Source organism: Gossypium raimondii, chromosome 9 (genome assembly GCF_025698545.1).
Source record: "Gossypium raimondii isolate GPD5lz chromosome 9, ASM2569854v1, whole genome shotgun sequence".
Taxonomy (NCBI): Eukaryota; Viridiplantae; Streptophyta; class Magnoliopsida; order Malvales; family Malvaceae; genus Gossypium; species Gossypium raimondii.
The window spans coordinates 37,979,162-38,007,157 of NC_068573.1; the positions used below are offsets into that span (position 1 = coordinate 37,979,162).

Consider the following 27,996-nt stretch of genomic DNA (forward strand, 5'->3'; position numbering starts at 1 on the left):
ATTATTTTTAGACTTTAGTTTTAGTCTTAGTTTTAAAATTTTATTTTTATTTATTAAATTATTTGTAATTTAATTTTATGATTGGGTTGGGTTGGGTAATTGGGTTGGGTTGAATACTTGGGTTTAGATTGGGTTTAGGTGAATAGTGGGCCTATTTATATATTATAATTTTATTCATTAATTTTTTCGGTTAAACCGAAAAAATTCGGTTAACCGACCGATTTCGAACCGAATTAACTGTTAACCGAAAAATCAAAAAATAATTAACCGACCCCCGACCGAAAAAATTCGGTTAACCGACCGATTAACCGAATTTTTTCGGTTTTACCCGAATTTTGCACACCCCTACTACCTAGGGAGTCGAAGCCTTCACAGGTCATGATGTGCCAGTTTAGAGGCTCAAGGATGTGAATGGCAAGGTGACCTTAGTCGAGTAGCATGCGTGCAAATGTACACGTTATATGGCCGAGGCATGGACTCACTAAGGCCTTAAGGTTGGCTACAATTTGGTTACTCAGGGCCCAATGATATCTAGTGGTCCAACAATTTCCCCTAGGTGAGGGGGAAATCATAAAGAAGCCCTTCACAAAAACAATTCTAATTGGGGATTGCATTTGTCGAGACTGTTCTCACCTATGATCATAATTGCACTAATTCAACATGTCTGGGAGAAGAGAGTCGTTACCAAAGGTGTGGGTGTTTGGTTGGTTACAACGGAATTGAATACAAATAAATTAAGTATTGAGTATAAATGGAATAGAAATATAATAGTATTAGGTAGGTTGAATGGAATAAAAGTTTAGATAGATGTTTATGGATTAATATAATGATTTTTTTGGTTTTTATTTAATTTTTAAATTGACATTGTTTGTTAAGTTATCCTAAAATGAATAAAAATTAATTAATTACAAACGTGGCATACACGTAAACATTAAAATTTTCATCAAATTTAAAGTAATTTGATAAACAATATAAATTTAAAAATTAAAAATTTAAATAGAGGATTAAAATAAATTTATTTGTAAAGTTGGATTTCCTTAGGGATTTTAGTTTTTATGTAGGGTATGTTGTGGTACAAAATGCTACTTGTTATCATATAAGTAGATGTAAGTGATTATAGGGCAGGGATTATTAATTATGGAAGGAACCACCCCTACCATCCATTAATGCACTGCATTCCCAAACCCGGATAACTAAAAATTTTATATTATCCCATTTAAGCTAAAAGTCCCCAATGCCCAATGCTGAAAATTAAAAAGATTCATAATGCAGCGGAGGAGGTGAATGGAGATGTCATAATGGTGAGATTTTGATTAGTAAGGTTGTGAGATGTAATGAAGTAAAATCAATAATATTAAGGTGAATAAGTCATCCAATATTTATGTAATGACGGTTGGCATGCAACAACCTTTAGTGCAACTCCCAACTCAAATCAATCACGCTCTTCTCAACTGTCACTCATCAATGCATCTCTCTCACCATTATTATTGATCACAAGCCCAGCTCTCACCATTTCACTCATCTGTTTCATTTACTTTAGCATCAACATTCACACATTCTTACTTTGTTTTGCCTTTCTTCCCTCTAAGTAAATGCACTTTGAAATTAACCATGCTGTAGTAATTAAACGAAATCCTCTACTTTATTTGTAACTGACAGCACCCAAAAAGCCAAAGGTTGGTCTATATTTCATTGACAATTATTTCTTCTTCTTTGCCCGCTTGTCTTTTTCTTTTTATTTATTATTCTATCTTTTCTGTTGAAGTTTATAGTTGGGTAGATGAACAAACTCTAGACGGAGATATCAATGTTTTGTTTTGTTTCCTATTTTTTTTTTTATATCCCTTAGCAGCCTTCAATGAACTCCAACTGTTTAGATGCATTCATTCTGATGATATTGTTTTATATTGGAACTCTGTACAAGAACAATCTCTAGAACGGGTTGGTATGAATATCTATATGGAGTGATCAAAAGTTAGCTCTGGTTTTGGTACAAGAATCCACCAATAAAATTTTGTTCTTATTCAATCAGGGAGAATTCAACATGTTTTTCCTTGTTTCAAGTAAAGGCTGTTTAGTGCGGTTTTAGGAGAGCAAAAGCCATATAAAGTCATTAGGTAATTTGGCAAAATTTCCATGATCCTTTTCTACCTCACAACATATATCCTACATCCTTAGAATCAGAGAATTGGGTTTTCTTTGTTGGAAAAAGATGGTAGGGAGTATAGACACATTGCACCGGAGTTTGAACTCAAATGGATCTTTCTACAACTGTAATGGTTTGGAGGAGAAACTTGATGAGCTTCGGCACCTTCTATGCAAGAGTGATGGTGATCCGTTGAGGATTGTGAGTGTGGGAGCTGGTGCTTGGGGAAGTGTGTTCGCAGCTTTGCTGCAAGATAGCTACGGGCAGTTTCGAGACAAGGTTCAAATCAGAATATGGAGGAGGCCTGGAAGAGCAGTTGATAGAGCTACCGCAGAACATCTCTTTGAAGTGATCAATTCCAGGGAAGATGTATTGAGGAGGTTGATACGACGTTGTGCCTATTTGAAGTATGTTGAGGCTAGACTAGGCGATCGAACACTATTTGCGGATGAGATTTTGAAAGATGGGTTTTGCTTGAACATGATTGATACGCCACTTTGTCCTTTGAAAGTTGTGACTAACTTGCAGGAAGCTGTTTGGGATGCCGACATCGTGGTAAACGGCTTGCCTTCCACCGAGACACGTGATGTGTTCCAAGAGATCAGCAATTATTGGAAAGAAAGGATCACTGTGCCTATCATTATCTCTTTGTCTAAGGGTATAGAGGCTGCACTGCAACCTCTTCCTCATATCATTACCCCAACACAAATGATTAATCGAGCAAGTAAGAGTCCCTCCTCAATTACTTAATATGCATTGGTGAAGCAAAGCAAAATTTTCAATTCCAGATGATATTGTTACTACTTTCACTTTCCAGACCGCACAACCGATAGTCGAGTAGGATTCTCTGTTTCTTCTCAAGTAAATCCTTTATCTGTCTTGTTTTTGAGCTTTATGCGTATATTCCTTGCAGCTGGAGTACCTATAGAGAACATACTCTATCTTGGGGGACCAAATATTGCCTCTGAGATATACAATAAGGAATATGCTAACGCTCGAATATGTGGAGCCGAACAGTGGAGAAAACCGCTAGCAAAGTTCTTAAGACAGCCCCATTTCATTGTATGGGACAACAGTGATCTTGTCACTCATGAAGTCATGGGCGGCCTGAAGAATGTCTATGCCATCGGAGCCGGTAAGTACCCCCTGTATCTTTCGGCCAACTAAGTTTGTATAATAGACAACAACTGGTGCACCAACATATTTGCAGTGATTCTTTTACCCATCCCATTGACTTCCTTCAAAGATTATATACTATTTGATTTCCATGGAAGTAATGGTGAACAAATTTGGTTCATGATAGGTTAGACATCGTTTATATGCTTAAGAAAGAAACTTTGAAGAAGCTAAATCTTTAATTTGAATTTAAGATGGATGCAAATAGGAAACAATGTAATCATTCGAGTTCAAAAGGAATACTTGATAATGACTTTCAAGTTTGATTTTTTCTCAGGAATGGTAGCAGCCCTGACCAAGGAAAGTGCTACTAGCAAATCAGTGTATTTTGCACATTGTACATCAGAAATGATATTTATTACCCATTTGTTGGCTGAAGAACCAGAGAAGCTGGCAGGCCCTTTGCTGGCTGACACTTATGTGACATTGTTAAAAGGTCGTAATGCATGGTATGGCCAAATGTTAGCCAAAGGAGAACTAAGTCGAGATATGGGTGATAGCATCAGCGGAAAAGGAATGATTCAGGTAAAAAAAAAAATGCTTGTTCAACATATATCTTATTCTTCAACTGTTATTTAGTAAGTGCAATTGATGACTTTATGAGAATGTGGCAGTACGTCAGGGTTATGACTCAAAATTGCATCTCTCCATTATACTAATGAAGAACAAAATTAAACAAATGGTAATTGTTTACCAGGGAGTGTCTGCAGTAGGAGCATTTTATGAACTTCTGAGTCAATCGAGCTTAAGTGTGTTGCATCCAGATGGAAACAAGCCTGTTGCCCCTGTTGAGTTGTGCCCTTTATTGAAGACGCTCTACAAAATTCTTATAACAAGGTAGCTTCATATTCCTCATACAACAACTTCAATTTTCAGCTACAAATATCAGATAACATGTCTCTTTGACCAATGTGTAGTAACATGGTTATGTATGAGGAATAAGTCCAATGCTAAGCTTGTGGTCATATATTTTGAATGTTTAGGGAGAAGACGGCTGAAGCGATTCTGCAGGCACTGAGGGATGAAACCCTGAATGATCCTCGAGAGCGCATCGAGATTGCCCAGACACATGCATTCTATAAACCTTCACTTCTAGGCCAGCCTTGACAAGTTTGATGCATACCAAGATTTCAAGTTTAAAGGGAACTAATCATATGTAACCAATTGTTTCAGAATTCAACATGGTGTGTCATTGTCATTGTCATAAATATAGAGTACTGCCTTTATCCGAAACTCCATCCTTGAAATTTGTCTGAGTGATTTTTTTTTCTTTTTTGACAAAGGGAGCATTTTTATGTTGTGACAACAAGAATGAAAATTTTTTAGCGAGAATCACGAGAATTTAAATGATTCCAACTCTTGAATTTAAAGTCAACAGCAACTTTATTTTTTCTTTTACCCTTTAGTTAAAAATTTTGAATATGACTTTGAAATTTTAAAGTCAACATGAAAATATATCTAGATTATATTCATATAAATATGTTTATATAGTTTGTTAGGTTGAGTAATTCAATTTAATAGCTTTTAGTTCTAAATGTAATTATGGAAAGTTCAAATTGGTTAAGATAAAAACTTTAAAAATTAGTTTAAAATGTCAAAATTTTGTACCAATCGATACATGCCGGTACAAGTTGGTATTGAACGAAATAGGTCAAAATACACCGAAATTATCGAAACCCACTAAAATTTTGACAAAAATGAAACATAAACAATTTGATATCGGTTTAAGATCAAAATGATACGTATCGATCAGTACAGTTAGTACCAGTACGATATCGACTACTATAATCTTATCTGTCCATGTCCATGCACCATATAGCCATCAATGCCATCCATTCCTGAGAGGCTTGTCAACTTCAACTAAATAAGACAAGCAAAACTGCAGCTCTTCTACCCAAAACAAATCTGAAAGCAGTCCTAATCTCATACGACCCACTTGCCACTTGCTTCATTACGTTCCTTGTATGTTAACTCCTTCAAGTGCTGAAATAGTCCTGCCAATATAGTGTAGTTATAACATACGGTATTTTGTAGTATTTATAAACTCAGTTATACATGTATGGATCAATTTCAATTTCTGTCGGTCAAATTTTGATATAATAACAATATACATGCATTCAATTGTACAATTGCTTTTAAAAATGAATTATAATAGAAATATAATAATTAGTAAAGATATTAAATTATATATATAATAAGTAACTAAAATTATTAAAATTATATATTTTAAATTAAAAATTATAATATTAAATTTATATATTTGTTAATGCGTAGTTTAGAGTTTTGTGATTAAGGATGATTTATACCGTAGTGGAGGTGTTGAGAGCTACCAAAAGAGAGACTTGGTGAGGACAAAATGTTCGGGTTCCTTTTTGAGGGGAAAGTTATTTTAATAGGCAGTGAGTTTTTGAGAAGACTATCTATGGGTCCTAGTGAATGTATCCATACTTTATAGGATAATTTATAGGATAATTGGTAGGATTATGAGTTTTTTGTTATGACATGATTAGATGAGGGAAGCTACATAGTAGGTAGCTAGTGGCAAGGTGTTACAACATGAATTGAAATGTGACGGTGTGATGGGAGAGGTTTTTGGCAAATCTTTGGCAGGATACAAATGGTTCCCTAAGTAGGTGAGCTATTGTGTCGATGAGCTCTTGAATTGGGCAAACTCCTTAGATTAGCGAGGTGCTGGAAAACCCACAGTTGAAGTAAAGGTTATAAAGGAACATTTTCAAGGCAATTGGGTATATGCTAGGGGGGTTAAGTAGGTTGTTTGTTTTGGTGAATAGTCCTGAAAGAGGAGGTAAAAGTGAGCAAGCCTGAAAAGGTAATAGAAAAAGCAAACTTGATTAAATGTGCCTTACGCCTAAAAAGGCAAGTGGGGTGAGCACATTTGATACAAACCTTACGCTGAAGAAAGAAACATAATGAGCGAGCGTTAGGCTTGTAGCTAGGGGGATTGGTGGGGACCATCCTCTTGTTGGAATGTTGGTATGTCTCGTGGCGTAGCGAATTTTTTTTTTTAACGATCATCAACCATGGATTTATGTACGACGAACAAATCAAGTTGAAATAAGGTTAAATAAATACTTTTTCAATCTGATCCCTTTTCAATGTCGATATTATTTTAGCCCGACCCCTTTGTGATGTCGATCCCAAGCCCCAACAAAATTGTCTCGACCATTGCGTAGTTCACCCAATTAAAGCGAACAACAAAAACTCTCTTGAACCTTTTAGAGAGAAAGTTCAAAAGAACTACTAGACCCTCTATTTGTTTCTTGGTAACCAACATTCTCTAAGGGATTCTATTCATTTTATTAATCTAAGCTAATAAAAAAACGGAATAATTTCCTTTTATTTTTAGAGAAAACTATGGAAAGTATTAATACATTATATTCTTTCCAAAAGAACATTATCTTTCATAATTTTTATCTTTGACCGTTATAATTATTTATTTTAATAATTTGGTAAACTATATTCGATTAATATTTTATATGAATCAAATTCATATATTAATTTTAACTATGTTCTCTATTTATATAGAACAAGTTTGTACATATAATTTTAACTATGTTCTCTATTTATATATAACAAGTTTGTACATATAATGTGTTCAATGTTTAACTATTAAATTAAATTGATTCAATAATTAATTTAATTCATGTGGCAACTAAACACAATATCATTTGTGTTTGGATTTTGTTACCAAAATTACAAGAAGTCATGATTCGACATAATCTTCCTATGATAAATTTTCATGTATTATATCATTTTATCTTTTATATCTAGATTTGACACAAGTCATGGAATAATCATACTTGTATAGTCCAATCTCATATTTATTGATATTCTAAGTAGACTACGATAAACAAATAAATGTGATATATCATATCAACTTATTTGAGCATGACCATGCATTTCTAGTTTCATTCCATTAAGTGGTCTAAGATATTACTCCCATTATGTAGGAGGGGCAAATCATATATTGATCAATCATATCCCACTACATAAATTTGTGACATACCGAACATCAGTCTTTATAGTACAACCTGTTACAGTAGACGTTTGGCTGTATCAAAATATACAACTCACGATGTTGGAATAATGATGATCTCAAGTTTGAGGATCGTATATGTAGTTATCACTATGAGTAATGTTGTGATTATTATATAATAATCCAAGAAACATACTCATAGCGGGTCAGTCCAGCATATTTTTATCTAACACATACTCTTGTATTGATTTTGACATCCATATGTCAATGACAACACTTTGTCATTAATCAACTATACATTAGTCTCAAAGTATTATTATTGTCTAAACTCACAATAATACTTAATTAAAGACCTTTAAGAATAACTATATTATTCCTGGATATTATAATTAATCAATTTATTTATACACACAGAAAAAGAAGCTGAAATAATAATGACAATGCATTATATTAACAAACTAGGTAGAAACGAGTATGTAATTACAATCATTTTATGATTGGTCTTTGGGCATACTTTAACCCCTCCCCATTTCTCCCACTAATTTTTGAATATCTTCCTTGGTTTTTATAATTTTATTAAAAAAAAAGTATATTTATGTGTTTGGGCCCTCAAAATTTTCAAATTCTCACTCAACATTTGACGTTTTATTTTGATATGGTAAAAAGTTGTCATTCAACATTAAGGGTGCGTTTGGATGGACGAATGGGTGCGGTGTGGTACGTTTAACTTATTTTTTGTGCCACTACGATTTTTACACTAACCGCATGTAAACACATCGTCCATCCAAACCCACCCTAAATTTATTAGAAAATGCATATTTTTGTATTTGCCCCCTCTTAGATTTTCTTTTAAATTAATAGAGCATATTTGTATTTGGTTTGCTTAAATTTTTATTTTGATATGTTAAAAAGTTGTAATTTCTAATTTGCTATAATAAATTTAATAACACTTTTGGTTAAAACCTTAACTTAATTTTATCTATTTACCTTCTCAACCAATCAAATATATACTTACTTTAATTTTAATGAATTAATCTTGTTTTTCTTACTTTCAAAAAAATATTCCTATTCTTATACTCATGAGAAAGAAAAGTGCAGCTAAATCATTACAATACTTAATAAGAAATTATTTAATATATTTTCGTTATTAAATATAAAATTATATGTATCTCCGGTTATATAAAGGTTTAAGGATACAAAAACTCTCAAACTTTTTCAAAAAAAGTAATTAAGTCATTACTTTTTTTTGCACTCATTTAGGTACTTAAACTTTCAAAATACATAAAAAATACACTCAAACTTTTTCGAAAAAAGCAATTAAGCCCCTACTTTTTTTTCCACTCAATTGGGTACATGACTTTCAAAATGCATCAAAAATACACTCAAACCTTTTCGAAAAAAGCAATTAAGCCCCTACTTTTTTTTCCATTCAATTGGGTACTTGAACTTTCAAAATGCATAAAAAAGACCCTCAAACTTTTTCAAAAAAAGCAATTAAGTCCATTTTTTTATTAAAAATTAGAAAAAAAAGCTATACTTATTATTAAATTTTAATAAAAAATTCAATTATTAAATTTTATTAAAAGTTAGAAAAATATAAAATGGTAAAAAATATAAAATTTTATAAAAATCGTAAAAATTATAAAATATATAGAAATATAAAAAATTATAAAATTTTATAAAGCCGTAAGAAAATTATACAAAATGTAAAGAAATATAAATTTCGTAATTTTTTTATAAAAATTATTGTACCAAAAGAAGCATTTTATAATTTTTCTATAACTTTTATTGATTTTATTTTTTATCATTTCTCGTCACATGTCACGTTGTGTTATGGTACGTGATGACTTTAATTGAAAAAACTAGGGTCGTTAATTTTTATGATTTTTATAAAATTTTACAATTTTTAATTTTTACGATTTTTATAAAAAATTCTATTTTTAATAAGTTTTAAATTTTTCATGTTTTATTAAAATTTGATAATTTTTCTAAAATTTATTGTTTATTATTTATTTTCTAATTTTTAATAAGAACAAGAGCTTAATTGCTTTTTTGAAAAATTTTGAGGGTCTTTTTGATGCATTTTGAAAGTTCAAGTACTTAATTGAGTGAAAAAAAAACAGGGGCCTAATTGCTTTTATTGAAAATTTTTGAGGGCCTTTTTGATACATTTTGAAAGTTTAAGTACCCAATTGAGTGAAGAAAAATAGGGGCCTAATTGCTTTTTTTGAAGAAATTTGAGGGCTTTTTGATACATTTTAAAAATTCAAGTGCTCAATTAAGTGCAAAAAAAAGAAACATAAAGAGGCTTAATTTTTTCTTTTAAAGTTTGAGGAATTTTTACACTTTTAAGCAGTTATGGCTTATATAAATTAATATGTTTTTATTTTTATTTTTATTTTTAGAAAGTATATTCTAACGTGGAGGCTCTATGATTAACACATCAACTCCTTGTTATTATGAAATTCCGTAAGCAATCAACATTTCTTTTATTTACTCTTTTATAATTTGGGAGTATTATATGATAACGTCATTTTCACTTTTTGAATCATATAAATAATTCCTTTTTGCATTTTATATATTCCATTTTAACATTTTATAATTTTTAATTTTTAATTTTTGTAATTCCATTTTTTTAAAAATTATTAATTATTACGAATTTTTCATTTCTTTCAATTTAATCTTTGATTTGAAGTCTTAATTTATTTAGATTTAATACCTAAGTTCACTTTTGATTTTTATAATTAGGTCCTTATGATTTGGGTTTTAATTTCTACTATTTTTCTTACTTTAATTTTTTACAAAAACTTATTTTATTTCATATAATTGTTATTTATTAATACTTCACATGTTTACTTTTTTCTTTTTAACTCGCATACAACATATATCATAAGAATTATAATATAGTCATTTATTTGTATTAAAATAAAGAAAAAATGATTTCGGGAATGATATTTTAATTTTTAAACATATTATTTTTCAAAGGTTATTTAATTTTTAAATATAATTTAAAATTTATTAAAATATAATAAAACAATGTTTGATACAGGTATACAAAGAAATATGTGTGTATATGCCAAAAGATCCTCCCGTATATTGTATAAAAGGTTCTTTAGGAACCGTGGTCTCCTAATAGAATAGAACCACTAAATTAGGGTTTAAATCACAGTTTTAAGTTTCAATGAAGCCAACCATGGCGAGTGAAGAGCTCCTCAAACCCTTCTACCAGAGAGCTACCGAAGCCGAGGTTTTCATTTCTTTTCCTTTTCCTTTTTCTTTTTTTTTCTTAATCATTGTATAACCTTTTTTTTTTTTTTACTTTTGCTAATAGAAATTCTATTATAGTGGGTTATTAAAGATGTTTAATTCTGCCATTGCTATCATTTTTGTAGTCATAAAAATTGCCTTGGCCTGATTTAGCCTTTTGAAATGCATGAATAAATTATTTTCTGCTTTTTTCTGTATAGCTTTTCATTTGTGCATCAACTGGAGTTCTGGGTTAGTTATTTGTTCAGCAATGTCGATAGTCAACCCTTAAAAGCACCTCACGGTTCTTACTGTTAATTGGTTTCTGAATTGCACCTTGTTGAATAATCGGAACCTTTTGAACTTGTTTTCCTTTGAAGTTCCTATGAATGCTTGTGATAAAATTGATATTTTCAGTATCAGTATATGAACATTTGGACTTTTTAATATTGCATCATGTATTCTGCTTACTGATGTGCTTGCTTTTTGAATTAAAGGAACGGCTATCCAGACTAGAAGCTGTTCTAGCGGGCAATAAAGGTAATGGCTGAGGTATTCCACTGGAAGCTAATATATGCTTACCTAAATTAGATTCTAATTAGGTTACCAAATGTTGGCAATATAGATGCTGGAAATCAGGAACTTTCCCAGTTAATAAGTGAATTACAGGCAAAGTTAGAAGATGCAAATGCTGAGACACTTTCAGAGCGAGAAAAGGTAGTTGAAACTTTGTCTAATATTTTGTGGAAAACAATAGGATTTATAGCACGATGACTTGTTACTTGTAGGCTAAGAAGCTGGCCATGGAAAATGAAAAACTCAAATATCGCATTGCCCATCTTGTCCAAGCAGTTAAGGTGGCTGACCAGAAATTAGAGTGCATGAGAGGTAAGAATTGAAATTTATTGTGCTGAATATTGAAGCTTATATGTTATGAATTGTCCTAGAACCAGAAATCATATACAAGTAATTTTGGATTAGGACAACAGAAAGTCGATTACCTGTAGGTCTAGAGTAATTAGACTTCTGAGATATGTTTATCCAAGAAAAACAGACGACTTTTGAGTTTATTGTCAGGGTTATATATCATAGCTTAGTTTAGATATATATTGGTCTTACTTAGGCAAGTGTTATCTTCTGCACATTGTGCGACAGGAAAATATGCTTGAGTGTGTTTGACCCATCAATAATACTGCTCAAATGATGGCAGTGGTGTTCTTGGACAATGAAAACGTGCAAAATAATCAAAACAACCAGCAATGGCGTTCCATGGATGTTTATTGTCAGAATTTATTTCCTTTTTCTTCATTGCTTTAGTGGTTGTTTTGACCATCTTGAGTTCTGATGTGCCATACATTGGTCGCAGCTTGTTAATACATACATTGGTTCAATGTCAACAGGTGATGTTTCCGAAGCAACAGCACAGACATCATCAAAATTTGAGACCATGAGATTGTGAGTTTGGACCATGAGATTGTTCACATGTTTCTTGTTGAAGTGGTCTGATTATACCTGTACAATGCAAGGCATCTGTAAAACTTTCCTTTCGGATTTCTATAATCATTTGGATTGATTGGTACTTAGCATGAACAAAAGGCCATGAATGAAAATGCCCTTTACTTTGAAATAAAGGTTTTGAGAAGTCCTCAGATATGTGGGACTTTCTTAGAAAGTCCTTTTTGGATAATGGGATGAGACAATACTGATGCAAACCAGTAAAAAAGGATATAAGATTAGGACTTGGGTCAGGCCCTGGAGTCCATAAATAGGAAGTGTGTGGTAGGAGCTAGGAATAGAAGTTGGAATTGATGAATGGTACACTACACATAACAGTCTCTCTACTATATATTAGATAGCATTTTGAACCCTCTACTGAAAAAATGGCCAAATTGGTCCCTATATGTTAGTTGAGAGAGCAGAATAGTCCCTTTGTTAAAATTGTGTCTTTAAATGTTTATTTTGGTCTTATATGCAAGGCATAATAATAAATTTAGCCTTTGACCCCTTTACATATTTGTTCAATTTGGCCCTGACTCTTTTAATTGGAGCAAATTAGCCCTCTACATTGAGTTGTATATCTGGATTTGTTGGTGGTCTATTCCTTAAATTTTATCAATGAAAAATTGATTTACACTTGATCTTAGAATGCATTTGTCAATTTAATAATTCGTTCATCATTTTTAAACATTAGACATTTGTTAATAAAATTCAATGGATAAATATTGTATTCATGAAATTATTAAATTGACAAAAACGAATATTAGATTTCTGTGTTTTATATGAAGTTTAAGAAGAAATATTTGACGTTGAAATTACTTGATACATTAAAGCTTACTTAAATCATTAAAAGATTTTTAAGAAATTTAGTATTGAAGCACGGGCCATGGGAGAAAAGATTCAGGCAAATCGAACTTGAGTGTGATAATTCCCTTCTAGTGGAGATGTTGCTAGCTTGGTTGGGTTACATTTAATTAATGGCTTACTCTAACGGAATTGGAAAAAAAGATTTCGGCATATTCCACTGTCTAAGCATGCGAATAACTGTACACAGAGTTTCAGTGTAATCGCCTAGAGTTGTTATTTTGTAAAAAAAAAAAAAAAAAAAGAGAGATTTTTAAGAAATTTAGTAATTTATTAGAAAATTTTATTTAATCTACTAAAAGGATTCTAAGTAATTACTGAAAACATATTTAATACTTGAAAGGCTACTTCAAATATTAAAAGGTTACTTGAAAGAGAAACATTAAAATATTTCTAAAAAGTAAAGAAAAGTTGACTTCAACATTAAAAAGTTGTTAAGAAAATGAGTAAATCCTAAATTGCGGGAAAGTTACTTAAAACAAAATATATCTAAAAATGAAGTAATTCTTAACTTGCAACTTGGTAATCCCATTTCTTTAGCATTTAGCTCTTCTTTTCCTCATTCATGCTTTAAATCATTTTCTTTCTACTTCATAATAAGCTCAGGGCTCTTTTTAGAATTAAAGAAAAACAGCACAGTAGCTCATTACCTAATTATAATATGTTCCTTCAACAATTTCATTAATTGCTGTTAATTTTGTATCGGTGTAATAATAAATTTAATTCTAATAATATATTTTTTGTTTTTGTTTTTATGGCTAAGATTTAATTTGGGTATTTGAAAAAAGTACCTCTGAATCTCACAAAATCCTGCCAAGAATACGAATGGGAAGGTGGTGGTGGTGGTGAGCGCAGATCTCGGCTTAGGAGATTTAGTCAAAAGATTGATGAAGATGATGATATTTAGAATACAAAACTATATTTTTTTAAAAATTGGGTTTTTCATTTTTTTTTAAATACAAATAGAGTCATATTGATAAAAAAAGAAAATTATAAAAGTTGGAGGCTAAATTTATTATTACACCAATTTAAAAACTACAATGTAATATGAGGTAATAAAATTAATAGAACTAGACCATAAAAGATAGATACGATTGGTTTTTCTAATTGGGTGAGTAAAAAAAGGTTAAGAATAATTAGGTGACCTGTACTGTAATTTACCCTAAAAAAAGTAAAAGACATTTACAATTATCATTTTGATTATTAATCTAATCATGTTTTATAATTATTAATTCTTATTATATTTATTTGGATGCATTATTTTTAATTACAACGTAACTATATTTGTATATATTATATTCTCCTGGTTATATTAAACATTTATTATTTAATTTAATAATAATCAAAATATTTTTATAATTAATTAGATTGTAATAATTAAATATTGAATGTAACAAAAATAAATAAAATAATTAATAACTGACAAATTATAAATTTTTATTTAAAAATCATTTAATTTTTTTAATAAATAGTTAACTCTAAAAAACCATTTAAAATTGTTCTTTTTATCGAATATTTTCCCTTTTAAAAATAAATAAATAAATAACCGCAAAAGCCAAAATTTCCGTTGAAGCTCTTCTTCTTCTGCTGCTGTTTTTTAATCAACAATAGATCCAGCCCTTTTCCCTTCCACCCTTCCGAACTCCAAAAAAATGTCATCAACCCAGCAATCCTCTTCAACAAAAAAGCAAACCCTTTTCATAGCTTCACTTATAATCCTATGGTACTCCTCCAACATTGGAGTTCTTCTCTTAAATAAATTCTTACTTTCCAACTATGGTTTCAGATTCCCAATCTTTTTAACAATGTGCCACATGTCAGCTTGTGCTTTTCTCAGTTACGTCTCTATTGTGTTCATGAAACTTGTCCCTCTCCAACCTATCAAATCCAGGCCTCAGTTCCTAAAGATTGCGACTTTAAGTGTTGTCTTTTGTGGTTCAGTTGTTGGAGGTAACATTTCCTTAAGATACCTCCCTGTCTCTTTTAACCAGGCTGTTGGTGCTACCACACCCTTTTTCACTGCCTTATTTGCTTACTTCATGACTTTCAAGAGAGAAGCTTGGGTTACTTATGCTGCTCTTGTTCCTGTTGTTGCTGGGGTTGTCATTGCTAGTGGGGTATGTTCCTTTTTTTCTGTCTTTTTGGATCTTTTAGTGATAAGATGAAGAAACCTTCCACTTTTATGTTTGGTTTGGTTCTTTACGTAATTTGTCTCTCTTTTTTTTTTGTGTGTAAATGTGTATGTAGTGATGAGTTTATAGATCTGAAATTGTATTACTATTGATGTTATTTGTCTATGATAATTAGTTGTAAATGTATGCTGATCTCTGACTACCATAAATCATAAGGAGTGTATAATATAACTGTGAGAGATTAACGATGGTAATGCATTAGTAATTTAAAATTTAACCAATTAGTCCATATTGGCATAGATGATTAATTAGTTTAATAAATTGAAACAATAGGAACCAGCAAAAGCTTTGTAGCTTTTATGTTTTTCGTTGTCTTTGACGTAGACATATTTCATGACTGTCTTTGTTCTGTAAGTCGTAGTAAAGCTGTATGCAGTTTGCATCAAATTGCAGCTAGAAAGCGGGATATCTTGAAACTATGGAAATTCGTTCATTCTGAAGTAAAAGTAGATGTTGGTGTAGTTATGCTTAAGTTATACATGCGGTATCTCAGAACTCAGTTATTGATCGCACTTGTTTAATTTGTATATCCTTTAGGATGGTCTTGTGCCACTTGTGATGATAAACTATAGATGTACAGCTCATCTCATTAGGCCAAGAACTCCAACTGTAACATTTGTCCAGCACTAAGCCATTCAGAGTGTAATTCAATATCATGATAGTAATCTGCAGTAGGTGTGCAGTGAAGGTGTAAATTACTTCCTTTGTAATAGAAGTTGCAATGTCATTGGGACCAATGTTTATTTATGCGAGATACTGGCTGCATAGTGATTAGCCGTATCCACCATATAGCTTTAGATTCATAACTAATACAAGCAAACTGGCTTGAGAGTTTGAGATTTCTAGAAGAGGAAACAAGTAGAGAAGCAAAAAACAATCAAACTGGCTTGGGGTGTCCACTCTGTTTACAAGTAATTCCTTCTTTGATGTATAATTGACCACCATATACAAGAACCTATTGTTGCAAAATCTTTTGGCTGCATCATGTACAATTGTCTCCCTCCCTCCAATCTTCCCCAAGAAAATGAAAAAGAAAACAAATGAAAGAAGATCGTTCCACCTTGGACTCCACTATATTTTGGGGAGGAAAAGGCAGGTTTATTGCCCATGTTCATACATTTCTCTGCTACACTAGCATAGCTATGGCCTATTCGGGCTGCACCATAGTGACGTTTCCTTACTGTGCTTAAATACAGTAACCATTGTTTCATTCCATAATGCTGTCTAAATTGTTTGGTCAAGTTTCCAAATCAAGTTTTGTCGGTCTTTGCACCTTGTTCATCAATTCATGCTGCAAAATTGGTGGCAAAGGAATTTTTCTCAAAACCCTGTCATTCAGTTCATGATTTGTTAACTAGGAAAGAGACAAAGAGCTCTAAGTAACTTTCAGCAGTGCTGGGCTATCTTTAATTCTTCCCTAAAAACTTATTTGGTTAATGAATTTTATGGCAGGGTGAACCAGGTTTTCACTGGTTTGGATTCATTATGTGCTTAAGTGCAACTGCCGCAAGGGCCTTCAAATCTGTTCTTCAGGGCATTCTGCTTTCTTCTGAAGGGTATAACAGTTTTACTTTTATTAGTTCATCATCTGCATTGCCACATTTCTTTGTGCATTTCAGTGCATATAGTTTTTGTTTTGTCCCTCCTCTCTTTTGAGCATTGGGAATTCTCTCGTAATCTCTTGGATTTTTACCAAAGTTAAGTTGCCTACAATTTCTGTTAGTGAAAGACCGTGTAGTCAAATGCTGCTATTAAGTTTATTTTTTACTGTCATTATTTAGTATTTCAATCTTTTAAAGGGAATATACTGTCATGTTATGTCTTAGTTGAATTCTAGCTCCTGCCAGCCATGAGGGGTGCATTTCTTCCATGTGTTCCTTACGAATATTATATTTTGGGGAAGAAATCAGGTTAATTGGAGGAAAACTTTTGAAAGCCTAATTTATGGCAGAAAAAGTGGCCAAAAAAAAAACACCTGACATAGGATTGTGGAGTTCTTTTCCTCTCCTTTCTTAAATGTAGGACTGCATAGATGGTAGCCAGCTTTTCTGACGAAGAGGACATTGTCAACTATAACCATGAAAAGAAAAACTTTCCACTATTAGTTTCTGTGTAAATTCCAACTAGAAAATGACATGAAAGTAGACCAAAAAGGGGTCTTTGTAATTGTTGACAACCAGAAGAAACCTTGCATTTAACATACCCTTTATCTTCAAGTTAAGCGATTAGTCTGAGCAAAAGTTTGGACCTTAAAATTTCTTATTATTTCAATTTCTATTGGTGATGATTGGTAGTAATATAATTTTTTGCATTAACATCATTTTTTCTAATGTGAAAAAAACTCATTTCCAAACTAAGTGTTCCTACATAAGTGCCAAAGGCTTTTACTATAATCTGAAAGTGAGTTATGGATGTCTAATGTTTCTACTTCTTCCCGTACCCCCCATCATATTGTGTCTTTCTCTTGTATCCTACAAGCATTTCTATTTGTCTTCCCCTCTTAAACTGCTTGGGCGTTTCATTCTTACAGAGAAAAGTTGAACTCGATGAATTTGCTACTCTATATGTCCCCAATTGCAGTTCTAGTTTTAGTGCCTGCAGTACTTATAATGGAGCCCAATGTGTTAGAAGTCATCTTATCCCTTGGAAAACAACACAGATACATGTGGCTGCTTCTTTTCATTAATTCAACAATGGCATATTCAGCCAACTTGTCAAACTTCTTGGTGACTAAACATACAAGTGCATTAACACTCCAGGTTCAATATCTTCTGCCTTCCTCTAGTTTAATTTTTTTAATATCTATATCTATGGATTATAGTAGTAAATGTTGACCTTCAGCACTAAACAATGTCCCACGTTAATGCATCTAGGTATTCTCATCAAATTTGATAAACTCTTAAAAGAATCTCATTAAGGTGATGTCGGTAACTGCTTTATATCAATTGCACAAGTAGAACACTAGTATAGCTATAATATGTGGCTTGTATAAATGAATAACTTGTGATTGACTTTCATCACATTACACAAATGACTGTTTCACCATCATTCATACTTTCCTGGAATGTTGTAGGTTATACAAGTTTATTAGCAATTATCATTTTGTAGTCTCGTTAACAAAAAAAAAAAGAAGAAAAAAGGCTTTGATTAAGTACTGCATGCACGCTTTGCTTTCAGTAAGCCTTTTGTTGCATAGGAGGTAGATGTCCTTTATTCCAAATTCATGCCTTCACTAATGATCGAGTGTGAGTGTTAGACTTAAAGAATAGCATACTTAAGCCCTTTAAATTCTCTAGTGGCGAGGAAAGGAATCACAATAGAAAAACAATCATAAGCGTTCACATAGCTGGAAGCTCAACCAAAAGCGCATCATTAGTTGGACATTCCTCTTTTGCATTTCACCTGCAATAATATGAAATTTCAGCTTGTGCTTGCATTTTTTTCATCTGATATTGTGGTCAGGTGTTAGGCAATGCAAAAGGTGCTGTGGCTGTTGTCATCTCAATACTTCTGTTCAGAAATCCTGTAACAGTTGTGGGCATCGGTGGTTATACAATGACTGTCCTTGGTGTTGTTGCTTATGGAGAAGCAAAGCGTAGGTTTAGATAAATGACATGTCACGTCACATTTTACCGATATGAATTCAATTTAGTGGACTTGGGAATGTTGTGTTTTCATGAAAGAGTATAGTGAGATTTAAAGGGCAGATTCCTAGTGAATATAGTATTTTGTAGAGTGCTTTAATTGCCTACACATGCATACCTTCCCTTGTATTGTGTTCTTACCCTTATTTATTTGGGACCTTCCCATTTTTAGCTTCTTCCAGTGTGGTTAATGTTAAGAGGGAAATATGTGTTTTCCATCAGCTCCCTCCCATGTTACCTATAATAGTTTATGTAATTGAAGAATTCTTTCTCTCGTAATAGTTGGTGCAGTCTCGCCTCTTTCCTTTTGAGCTTTCTATTTGTAATCAAGCACGAACCTCCATCCTATCTATGGGCCTCCAACTAAATTGTGAAAGCTCTATTGTTGTAAATATAATCCGTGCTGAGAGTTTGCCCACAATTAAGTTATACTTCACCACAAACACCACGTTGAAAGGGTAAAATAAAATTTACAGTGAGATTCATGATTTGAAACCCAAATCACAAAGGTAAAGAATTTTTGTAATTTTAAATTTCAATTTGTGACAACACCTTTTCTCAAACTTAAAAACTTTCTTTAAAACGAACCTCCTAAACTCAAACTTTTCCTAACCCAACCTTCCTTTGATACGAATAATTAACCCACAGTTGAACATAGTAAAACTGGAACTGAGGAAGGAAAATAAACCAATAAGTTTAAAAATTACAATGACCCGAATCAAATCAAATTCTATTTTTTATTATGTAAAAATAAATATTTCATATTTAAAATAGTAAAAATAATTTAAAATTTCTAAATAAAAGAATTATTTATAGAAAAACTCATAACAATTCATTTTTTTTAAAAAGGACATTGAAACTTTACAAAATAATGTCCAAAAGCCATAAAATAAAGTTAATTTTGTCAAAATAAATCCAAAAATACAAAACTCAAAATTAGTATAAAAATATAGAGAACCAAACTAAATTGAAGTCCTAAACGGTTTGTGCAATCCAAAAAGCCCAATTGAGCTTAACTCGTTGCTAAGCAAAACTTAAGGGCTGGAATCACTCCGGGGAAGAAAGGACATCTAAAGAAAAGAAAAGGAAAATGAAACAAGTAAAATTTAAGGATCTCAACCAACCAAGAATCAAAATCTGTGAAGAAACCAACGGCAATTCAAGTAGAACATCAGAAAGGAAACTTCAGTCCACTTTTAGTTGGCAAAATTCATGCAAGACCACTAGGAAGTGCATCATAACCATCATGGTGCTTTGGCTTAACCGCTGCTCTTTCAACAGGGATACACTTCACAATCACACCGACAATCAAGCTAACTGACCCAATTAAGATGCAAAGTAGCCATAGTTGCCAACTTAGAGGCACAGTGCTGGCAAATGTTCCAAGGAACTCAACTATCACCACTTGGAATGCTACTGTCGAAGCCATCACGCCAAGGAATACCCAGCTGCTAAACATGCCCCGCAATATATTTATCTTCTCTATTTCACGGCTATTTATTTCATTAAACACCTGCAAATATCCAAAGAGAAAAAGTCAATAATTAAAGATGTTTCCTCTACCAAATGAGGACGAGCTATCGCGTTGTGTTCTAGGTAAAGTCTGTTTTGGATGTTAAAGAGGATCGAATTATATAGTTTTGGGAGACTAAATAAGGAGCCAAGGCTCCTGCTTATCCCCATGAATCTACCTCCGACGTTAATTAATGAGATGGTATACAATTTTCTCTACTAATTTCACTATGATTTTGTCATTGACCTATACAAATTATAGCCTTAAGCTCCTAACAATGAGCACACTTCGAAATAGAGATATCTTGAAACTTTTTGAGGTGTGTCTTGATCAAATGATCATCTTAAACTGATAATGTGAGATTGTTTGTCATCCATCTGAACAAATGCATAAAAAGCTATCGCCAAAGAAGCTTATGATAGTGGCTGTTAAATCTGAAATATCATACCTGGCAAAACACAAATGAATTGAATATCACAGTATTCAGAACAGTGGTGGCATCTGAACCCGTAAGCCGTAGAAGCTGCTTCCCATCAAAATTGAGAACACCAAGGACAATTAGTTGATATATACTTTGGCCAATGATATTTCTCCACATTGGTTTGGTGATAAAACTTGCGCCCCTTGGAACAGGCGGCCTTTTCATTAACGCATCATTTGGAGGCTCTGTAGCTAGTGCCAATGCCCCAAGAGTGTCCATTATCATATTAACCCAAAGCAATTGTACAGCTGTGAGAGGGGCAGATCCTGAAAAGTCATGCACAGGTCAGCAAATGATAATGATAGTGTTTAATTTTTACAAATCTAATACATGTCTGACAAAAGCTTCACAGAACAACACACCTGAGATGCATGCAGAGACAAAATTGATTATAAGAGCTACAACATTAACTGTTAACTGGAACTGCACAAACTTTTGTATGTTTATGTATACTGCACGTCCCCATTTGGCTACATTTACAATAGTAGCAAAATTATCATCCATTACAATGACATCAGCATTTTCTTTCGCAACCTGTACAATCAAGGCATTAACAAAATGAAAGTCGGAGCAGATTGAGAAGAATGCTAAAAAGCTTGATATAGCAACAAGGTCAGCCCAGAGTACAAATATTGTAGTCTGATAGCAGATATCTTCATAAAAAAGAATGACATAGTCAAACATACATCTTAATCCAATCTACATACCTCAAGAACTAAATGTTACTATGCTGCTATTCCTAAATATTTCCAGCAGTTCAAAAAAAAAATTTGATTTACTTGCACAAATAAAAGTTATTTTCTGATAATTATAGACTCATAAAGTACAGCTTGAAAAAACAGTTAGGGTATCAAGCACAAAGAAATAAAATAAAACAACTTTAAATCAATCCAATAAAACTTATCAGATATCTTGGTTATCCAAACATCTCCCTACAGAAAGAAAAGACCACTAACAAAAATACACAGGTCTTTCATCCAAAAAAATATTAAATATCTTCTATAAGCATGTCAAGGACAGATATAAAGTTATTAGGGACATGCCTGATAAAAAACAAGCATGCTCATCCAAATAAAAAAACCAAAGAAAAAAACATATAGAAACTGAGAGAATTAAGTTCAAATGGTACCAAGAAAATGGAAGCAACAAAACAGCAATGGATCCAAAAATTTCTTTTGATGAGTCATTTACAAAATTACGCAGGCCATTTTTCCAAAGAATGGGAGAAACATCCAATTAGAAAGAAGAGTGGAGAAAAATCCAAAGCTCAAAATATTCACCTAGGCAATCTTTAAAAATGGAAGTTGGAACCAAGATATTGATAAACCTCGGTCAAAAGGCCAAAAGAAAAAGTTAAAATTTGTTACTTCCGGAAAATAATTTGTTTTCCCATTTCTTAATGGATAAACTAATTCGGTAAAGTCAACAAAATATAAATAATAGGGTAGTAAACATGAAATAGAAAACAAAACAAAACAAGAGATAGAAGGGGAGAAAAATGAAAACAAAATGAAGCAAAAATCCTGTACAGTAGTTCATTTTATAGAATAAATAGCAATTTTCTATTCTTGATGTAAATTAAAACCAAAATGAAATAAAAAGATGTTCCTGGAGAGATGACATCCAATGAAAACATTAAGAGAATAAACAATAAACTAACATCACATAGGATGCTGAATAACATCAAAATATGTGAGCAAAAATAAGAAGATAAACACATCCAAGCTTGTTAGAATCATATCGTCATTAAATAAAACTATGCATGCATACAAACCTCTGTTCCAGCTATCCCCATAGCAAGTCCAATATCTGACTGGCGCAAAGCTGGAGCATCGTTGGTCCCATCACCAGTCACAGCAACAACTTCTCCAAACATATTTCTCAAATTGGTTACGAAATTGAGCTTATCGGAAGGCTTTGACCGTGCCATTACCTGAAATCAAGACAGTGTTCAAGAAAATGTACACCTCATGAAGCATAAATAAAAAGATAAAAAGTTTTTTATGGTCATTAGAACCTGAATATTTGGTATAATGTCCTTCATCTCATCAGGAGACTTGCTACTAAACTCTGGTCCTTCTATGGCATTCTCTTCTGCTGTTAGTATGCCACATTCTTTAGCTATTGCTTTTGCAGTGTTAATATTATCACCAGTGACCATACGGACAGTAATTCCAGCAGCTAGACAGGTTTGAACTGCTTCCTTGACTCCAGGACGCACAGGATCCTTGATCCCAAAAACCGCTATCAGGGTATAGCCACTATCAGGTATACCATTCTCATTAAAAGTTTCACCGACATCTTTAACAGCCACACACAGAGTCCTTAGAGCATCCGAAGCAAAGCCATTTATGGCCTCTGTTATATCTCTTACTCGTTCTTCAGATAAAAGAACTACTTCCCCACTGGAATCAACAACCTTTTCACACATACGTAATACTATTTCAGGTGCACCTTTACAAAAAGCTTGAATTCTGCCTTCAGGCAAAGCTACCAACACAGACATCTTCTTCCTGTCTGAATTGAAAGGCTCAACCTTGAGAATCTTAAACTGTCTTCGGTATGCATCATGATCAGCACTCAAAAGAAGCCCAAATTCGAGCAGTGCTGTTTCTGTTGGTGTTCCCAAAATGGAGTTCTTTCCATTTTCATCTTTCACCACTTCAGCACTACTATTTAGAAAAATAGAACGCAGAAAGATACTGAAAACACTTTCATGTATCTCCAGCTCATCAATGTTCTTGTTCTCATTACCACCAATGTTACTAATTTTCTCACATATCCATATCTTATTAACTACCATATGGTTTGTGGTTAGTGTCCCTGTCTTGTCAGTACAGATGCAACTAGCAGAACCCATTGTCTCACATGCAGAGAGATGCCTGACCAGTGCCCTTTCATCCATTAATTGTTTCATTGCAAAGGCCAGGCTCAGTGTAACTGCCAATGGTAATCCTTCAGGAACAGCAACAACTATAATTGTTACTGCAATAGCAAAGTAGTCTAGAAGCGTCAATGCATCAGTTGAGGACCATTTTGTGAACTCATTGTGGAGGGCTTTCTCAATGAGAAACCTTACTGTTAAAACCAAAAATGTGAGCACAGCAAAAGTCAAGCCGATTTTACCAATAATTGTAGCAACACCATTCAATTTCACCTGAAGTGGGGTCTCATCTTCTCCCCCCTCATTCAAAGTTTCCATCAACTTCCCCCATTCGGTCCTCATACCAACTGCTGTGACCAGCATCTTTGCTGATCCATCTCTAACTTTGGTTCCTGAAAGAAGAAAGGGCTTTTGTTCATATATGTCAACCGGGTCAGCCTCCCCTGACAAACTTGACTCATCAATCTGCATGCTGTATCCCGATATGAACAGCCCATCAGCTGGAACTTGGTCACCTATACCTAAATGAACAACATCGCCGACAACTAGGTCATAAATAGAAACTTGCTGCCTACGTCCGTCTCTTGTAACTTGAACAGAAATCTTTTTCTTCTCCCTGTCAAGGTCTCTGAATTGCAATGACTGCCTATAGTCACTAATAGCAGTAACTAATACTACCAAGATTATACTGAGTAAAATTCCTGCTCCATCATACATTCCCTTTGGCCACCCCTCTGTGGCAAGTCCAACACCTATAGATACCACAGCACAAATCATAAGGATGATCAAGGTCAAGTCTTGGAGTGCATCCCACACAAACATCCAGAAAGTTCTTGGAGGTTTCTCTGTGTATTGGTTGAAGCCATAGATCCTTTGTCTAGTAGATACGTTTTCTGAGAGGACACCTTCATCAAGGGAGACTGTGACTTTCTCAGCAATCCCATCAACTCCACCATGCGACTTTAAGCGCTTAATATCATGACCATGAACAATAGAAGCAAGTTCATCTGGTTCAATTCCAAAATTTGCTTGTCTAACCTCGTCAGTAATCTTGTAATCAAGTGGACCAGCAGCTGAATATGATCACAGGATCAGTTGATTTATACATGAGAACACAGATAACATAAAAAGGGGTATCATATAAGCATTGTTCAAACAGCAAAACTGCATATCGTACCATCAATAAACTGCAGAGCTGCTTTCTGAACAATAAGAGCAACTCGAATTTTCTCCTGGTTTAGGGGGAAAAAATCATAAATAGATTAAATGCATTATAAGGTCAAAGTAGTTTAGAAAAATAAAGTATATTCATTGCAATAGTGATACTTGGTGTTGTAGCAGAACTTAAAAGATATTCTTATCATAACAATAATAGTATATTCATTGTAATAGCAATCTCAAAATGTTCCCAGTCATCTTCCCAAAGAACATTTTTGGATTATTGTTGACATTTATGATCTTCAATGCACAACATTGTATCATGTTCCAGTATCTCATTAGAATTTGTAAGGAAAAGAAAAACTCTCATTATATATTACCAGCTAAAAGTAAATGATTTAGATGCTCAAGGGGAAACTTGTCTTACATAAGAAAGATACTGATAATGGAAAGGATTTGAGCTTATCGAAAACGTTCTGATAAGAATAAGGTATTCTTACCAGGATTCATTTCATCAACCGTATCCCTGCCTTATACAATTTCCACCATGTCTTTGTAACAAGTGGTTTTTTTTTTTTTTTAACTTCAGATGATGTTAATAAATATTATATAACCTATTCAAAAGAAATTTAGCTAGGGCATTTGTTAGGACTGGACCTTTATTTAACATGAAACGACAGTACTATCAAAATTCAGAAGTGCTCTCTAGACGCAAGCAAAGCTTTTAAAACCACCCTTTAGTTGAATTGACACATTTACACCATTTCCATTATACCTTACTTTTATCAGAAACTGAGCAATTTAGGTAGAGTTTGGGAACTTAGATTTCAAAAATAATGTAAATTGAGTGATAACACATATAATTGTAGCATTCATGATTATTTCTCAAATTCGTAGATTTGTTGGATGACTATTTAGTAGTGAATTTGAAGTTCTTAAAAGAATTATGAATTTCACAAATTCATGCATTTTACACTTTCCAAATATATAAAAGGCATATATTTCATTCTTACAATTTATGTAACAAATGAAATCTAAATCCAAAATTTCAAATTCATGTTCCCAAATGTAGCATTAAAGAATCAAACATTAGTTGAAATGGCATTCTTTTATCAGATTCCTATTCCCAAGCTTGTAAAACACGCAACAACTGCAATATATGATATTGCATAATGGTGATTTAATCATAGAGATTGCAACTAGAAGACAAGTCGATGGCCACGACAGTTCAAAGCTTAGAAGGCAATAAACAAAACAGCATTATTAGTTTTAAAACAAAAAAGATTACCCACTAAACGAACAAATCTATTTATATCATGATGGATAAGAAATATGTGAAGTGGAACAAATAATACAGGTGGGGCATGATTCTTGCAGAGCTAATGGGACAAAATTAAAAGCCATCCTTATCCTTGACATAAATGTTCCCCATAGCTTGTATCGTATTTAATACGGTACAATACACCTGGGGTCCATTTGAAGCCTATTAGGAAATTTCAAGGAAGTTTCATTAGAAACCCTTTATCATCTATAGTCAAAAAGGTTGATTAATTCTGGCCTAGAATAAATTAGATTTTTTAAATTCAGACCCTACCTCTACGTCACAACCAAAATTAAAGACAAAATCCAAGAAACTCTAGAAAGACGAACTGTAATGAAACCACCATAATTTATTAGAGTAACCGGCACCAACTCCGTTTCGTTTGACTTACTCTCAAAACTATTACCCATGACATGATGATGATCTAACTTTTAATTCTTTTTTCCAAGTTCTTGCATACGAATCCCACTGCATATTAAATGAAAAAACTCCTAAAAAGTTAAATATAAATGTTAAAGGAATACATATTCTGTATTCCATCATAAATTCGATTTTTATAGTGGCTAAATGGATTGAGTAGTTTTTTTTAGCAAAAAGTAAATTTTTTTTCAAAAAGAAAAGAACAAGGTCTTGTACGTAATCATTGTAAATTACTTTTGAAAATTTGATAAATCACTCAACTAGAGTTGTTTGTTTTGATCAACCCAGCGGACCACAACCCGTAAGAAAATTGAAAGGTATGGTACCGCAGTAGTGGATTCTCCACTGTAAAAAGCAACGGCAGGAATAGATTTTCTTGATGATTTAGTTGGCTGGAGGCGTAGCTTAAATTGCACCAAAAAGACAGAAACGCGTAGCTGAAAAAGCATTTAACCACAGCACCATCTTAATGGAGAGGCCATGTTCAACCACAAGGTGCCCCAAACGTGGCAGTACATCACTGGTGCTTGCAGATAAGTACGACAATATGTTCCCTAATTATAAGGGACTACAAATGGATCCGATCCACCAAATCGTAATTTCAAATGTTTAAAATTAATTAATTAATTAGCATAAAGTTAAAATGAAATGAAATGAGATTCCCTAATCTGTGAGTATACCACAGTTGCCCAAAAAACAAATGAAAATTCCTAGCCGTCCCTTTGGTTCCTCCGACGATCAAGGAAAATTTTTTAACAAATAAAAAAGGTTGGAAAGGAATGGCCTTCATTTTTTTTGATTCCAAGAGTTGATTAATATCGTAACTGTGCATTTGCTAGTTCAGTGGAGAACTTCAGAGAAAAAAGGAAGACAATAACGGAATTTTCATAAAAAGTATAAGGGGAAAACTAGATGAAAACCTTGATTTTGAGCTTTTGCTGTTCGGCTTCGGATCTTTTTTCGAGATTCGCGATCATTCGGAACCTCCGGCGAGGGTTCCTAACAATCGTGACAAGCTTTCTCCACCGCCTCAACGCCGCCTCCGACGAGTTTTTCGGCGGCACTTCAAAGCCCTTCAACAGTTCTTCCATATTTCTGCTGAACAAAACCAAAACAAACGACTTGGCTTCTTACCACTCTCTCTCTGCCCCTCTCGTCTCTCCCTGGTTCAAGGCTGCTAGCAGTTGTAGTATTATTTACATATTACATACACACACATAAATATATATATATAAAATATTATTTCCAATAACTAAAAAGTACAATACTTTTTATTACAAAAAACCACACCTCCTCTAGGGTTTAATATTCCCAAAATAGATCTCAAAAGTGAATCTTAAAAATAAAGGGAAAGAAATCATTACTAATAAAGAGAAAATTGACTCATTAAATTGAGTAACAGAATAATATATATATATATATATATATATGCTATTATATTTAATTAGTTATTCGAC

The 27,996-nt window shown here is 33.0% G+C and overlaps 4 protein-coding genes across 4 annotated transcripts; 3 read left to right on the forward strand and 1 right to left on the reverse strand.

Moving 5' to 3' along the window:
* The first annotated feature begins 1,655 nt into the window (after nt 1–1,655).
* On the forward strand, nt 1,656–4,555 carry LOC105799477 (glycerol-3-phosphate dehydrogenase [NAD(+)] GPDHC1, cytosolic). Its single transcript, XM_012630067.2, has 5 exons — nt 1,656–2,870; nt 3,060–3,281; nt 3,600–3,847; nt 4,020–4,159; nt 4,306–4,555. Exons 1-5 carry the CDS (start codon nt 2,213–2,215, stop codon nt 4,427–4,429), a joined length of 1,392 nt encoding a protein of 463 aa, XP_012485521.1. The 5' UTR covers nt 1,656–2,212; the 3' UTR covers nt 4,430–4,555.
* A 5,846-nt stretch (nt 4,556–10,401) lies between these two features.
* Nucleotides 10,402–12,196, forward strand: LOC105799482 (uncharacterized). Its single transcript, XM_012630074.2, has 5 exons — nt 10,402–10,566; nt 11,063–11,105; nt 11,191–11,282; nt 11,354–11,453; nt 11,966–12,196. The coding sequence occupies exons 1-5, from the start codon at nt 10,501–10,503 to the stop codon at nt 12,022–12,024; spliced, it is 360 nt and encodes a 119-aa protein (XP_012485528.1). The 5' UTR covers nt 10,402–10,500; the 3' UTR covers nt 12,025–12,196.
* Nucleotides 12,197–14,496: 2,300 nt separating this feature from the next.
* LOC105799483 (UDP-URONIC ACID TRANSPORTER 1) lies at nt 14,497–19,041 on the forward strand. Its single transcript, XM_012630075.2, has 4 exons — nt 14,497–15,043; nt 16,571–16,674; nt 17,649–17,877; nt 18,581–19,041. Exons 1-4 carry the CDS (start codon nt 14,579–14,581, stop codon nt 18,725–18,727), a joined length of 945 nt encoding a protein of 314 aa, XP_012485529.1. The 5' UTR covers nt 14,497–14,578; the 3' UTR covers nt 18,728–19,041.
* Nucleotides 19,042–19,622: 581 nt separating this feature from the next.
* Nucleotides 19,623–27,854, reverse strand: LOC105799484 (putative calcium-transporting ATPase 11, plasma membrane-type). The gene is made up of 7 exons (XM_012630077.2): nt 27,460–27,854; nt 24,818–24,872; nt 22,774–24,713; nt 22,531–22,689; nt 21,119–21,290; nt 20,724–21,022; nt 19,623–20,275 (listed from the first exon to the last, which is right to left on the reverse strand). Exons 1-7 carry the CDS (start codon nt 27,628–27,630, stop codon nt 19,973–19,975), a joined length of 3,099 nt encoding a protein of 1,032 aa, XP_012485531.1. The 5' UTR covers nt 27,631–27,854; the 3' UTR covers nt 19,623–19,972.
* Between the last annotated feature and the right edge of the window lie 142 nt (nt 27,855–27,996).

Coding starts and splice junctions, on each gene's coding strand:
- LOC105799477 (XM_012630067.2), top strand. CDS start 2,213: ATGGTAGGGAGTATAGACACATTGCACCGGAGTTTGAACTCAAATGGA. Junction 3,282..3,599: donor TGTCTATGCCATCGGAGCCG/GTAAGTACCCCC, acceptor ATTTTTTCTCAG/GAATGGTAGCAGCCCTGACC. Junction 3,848..4,019: donor GCGGAAAAGGAATGATTCAG/GTAAAAAAAAAA, acceptor ATTGTTTACCAG/GGAGTGTCTGCAGTAGGAGC.
- LOC105799482 (XM_012630074.2), top strand. CDS start 10,501: ATGAAGCCAACCATGGCGAGTGAAGAGCTCCTCAAACCCTTCTACCAG. Junction 11,106..11,190: donor TGTTCTAGCGGGCAATAAAG/GTAATGGCTGAG, acceptor TTGGCAATATAG/ATGCTGGAAATCAGGAACTT. Junction 11,454..11,965: donor GAAATTAGAGTGCATGAGAG/GTAAGAATTGAA, acceptor CAATGTCAACAG/GTGATGTTTCCGAAGCAACA.
- LOC105799483 (XM_012630075.2), top strand. CDS start 14,579: ATGTCATCAACCCAGCAATCCTCTTCAACAAAAAAGCAAACCCTTTTC. Junction 15,044..16,570: donor GGGTTGTCATTGCTAGTGGG/GTATGTTCCTTT, acceptor ATTTTATGGCAG/GGTGAACCAGGTTTTCACTG. Junction 17,878..18,580: donor CAAGTGCATTAACACTCCAG/GTTCAATATCTT, acceptor TATTGTGGTCAG/GTGTTAGGCAATGCAAAAGG.
- LOC105799484 (XM_012630077.2), bottom strand. CDS start 27,630: ATGGAAGAACTGTTGAAGGGCTTTGAAGTGCCGCCGAAAAACTCGTCG. Junction 24,714..24,817: donor AGCTCTGCAGTTTATTGATG/GTACGATATGCA, acceptor GATCATATTCAG/CTGCTGGTCCACTTGATTAC. Junction 21,023..21,118: donor TGTCTCTGCATGCATCTCAG/GTGTGTTGTTCT, acceptor ATGACTTTTCAG/GATCTGCCCCTCTCACAGCT.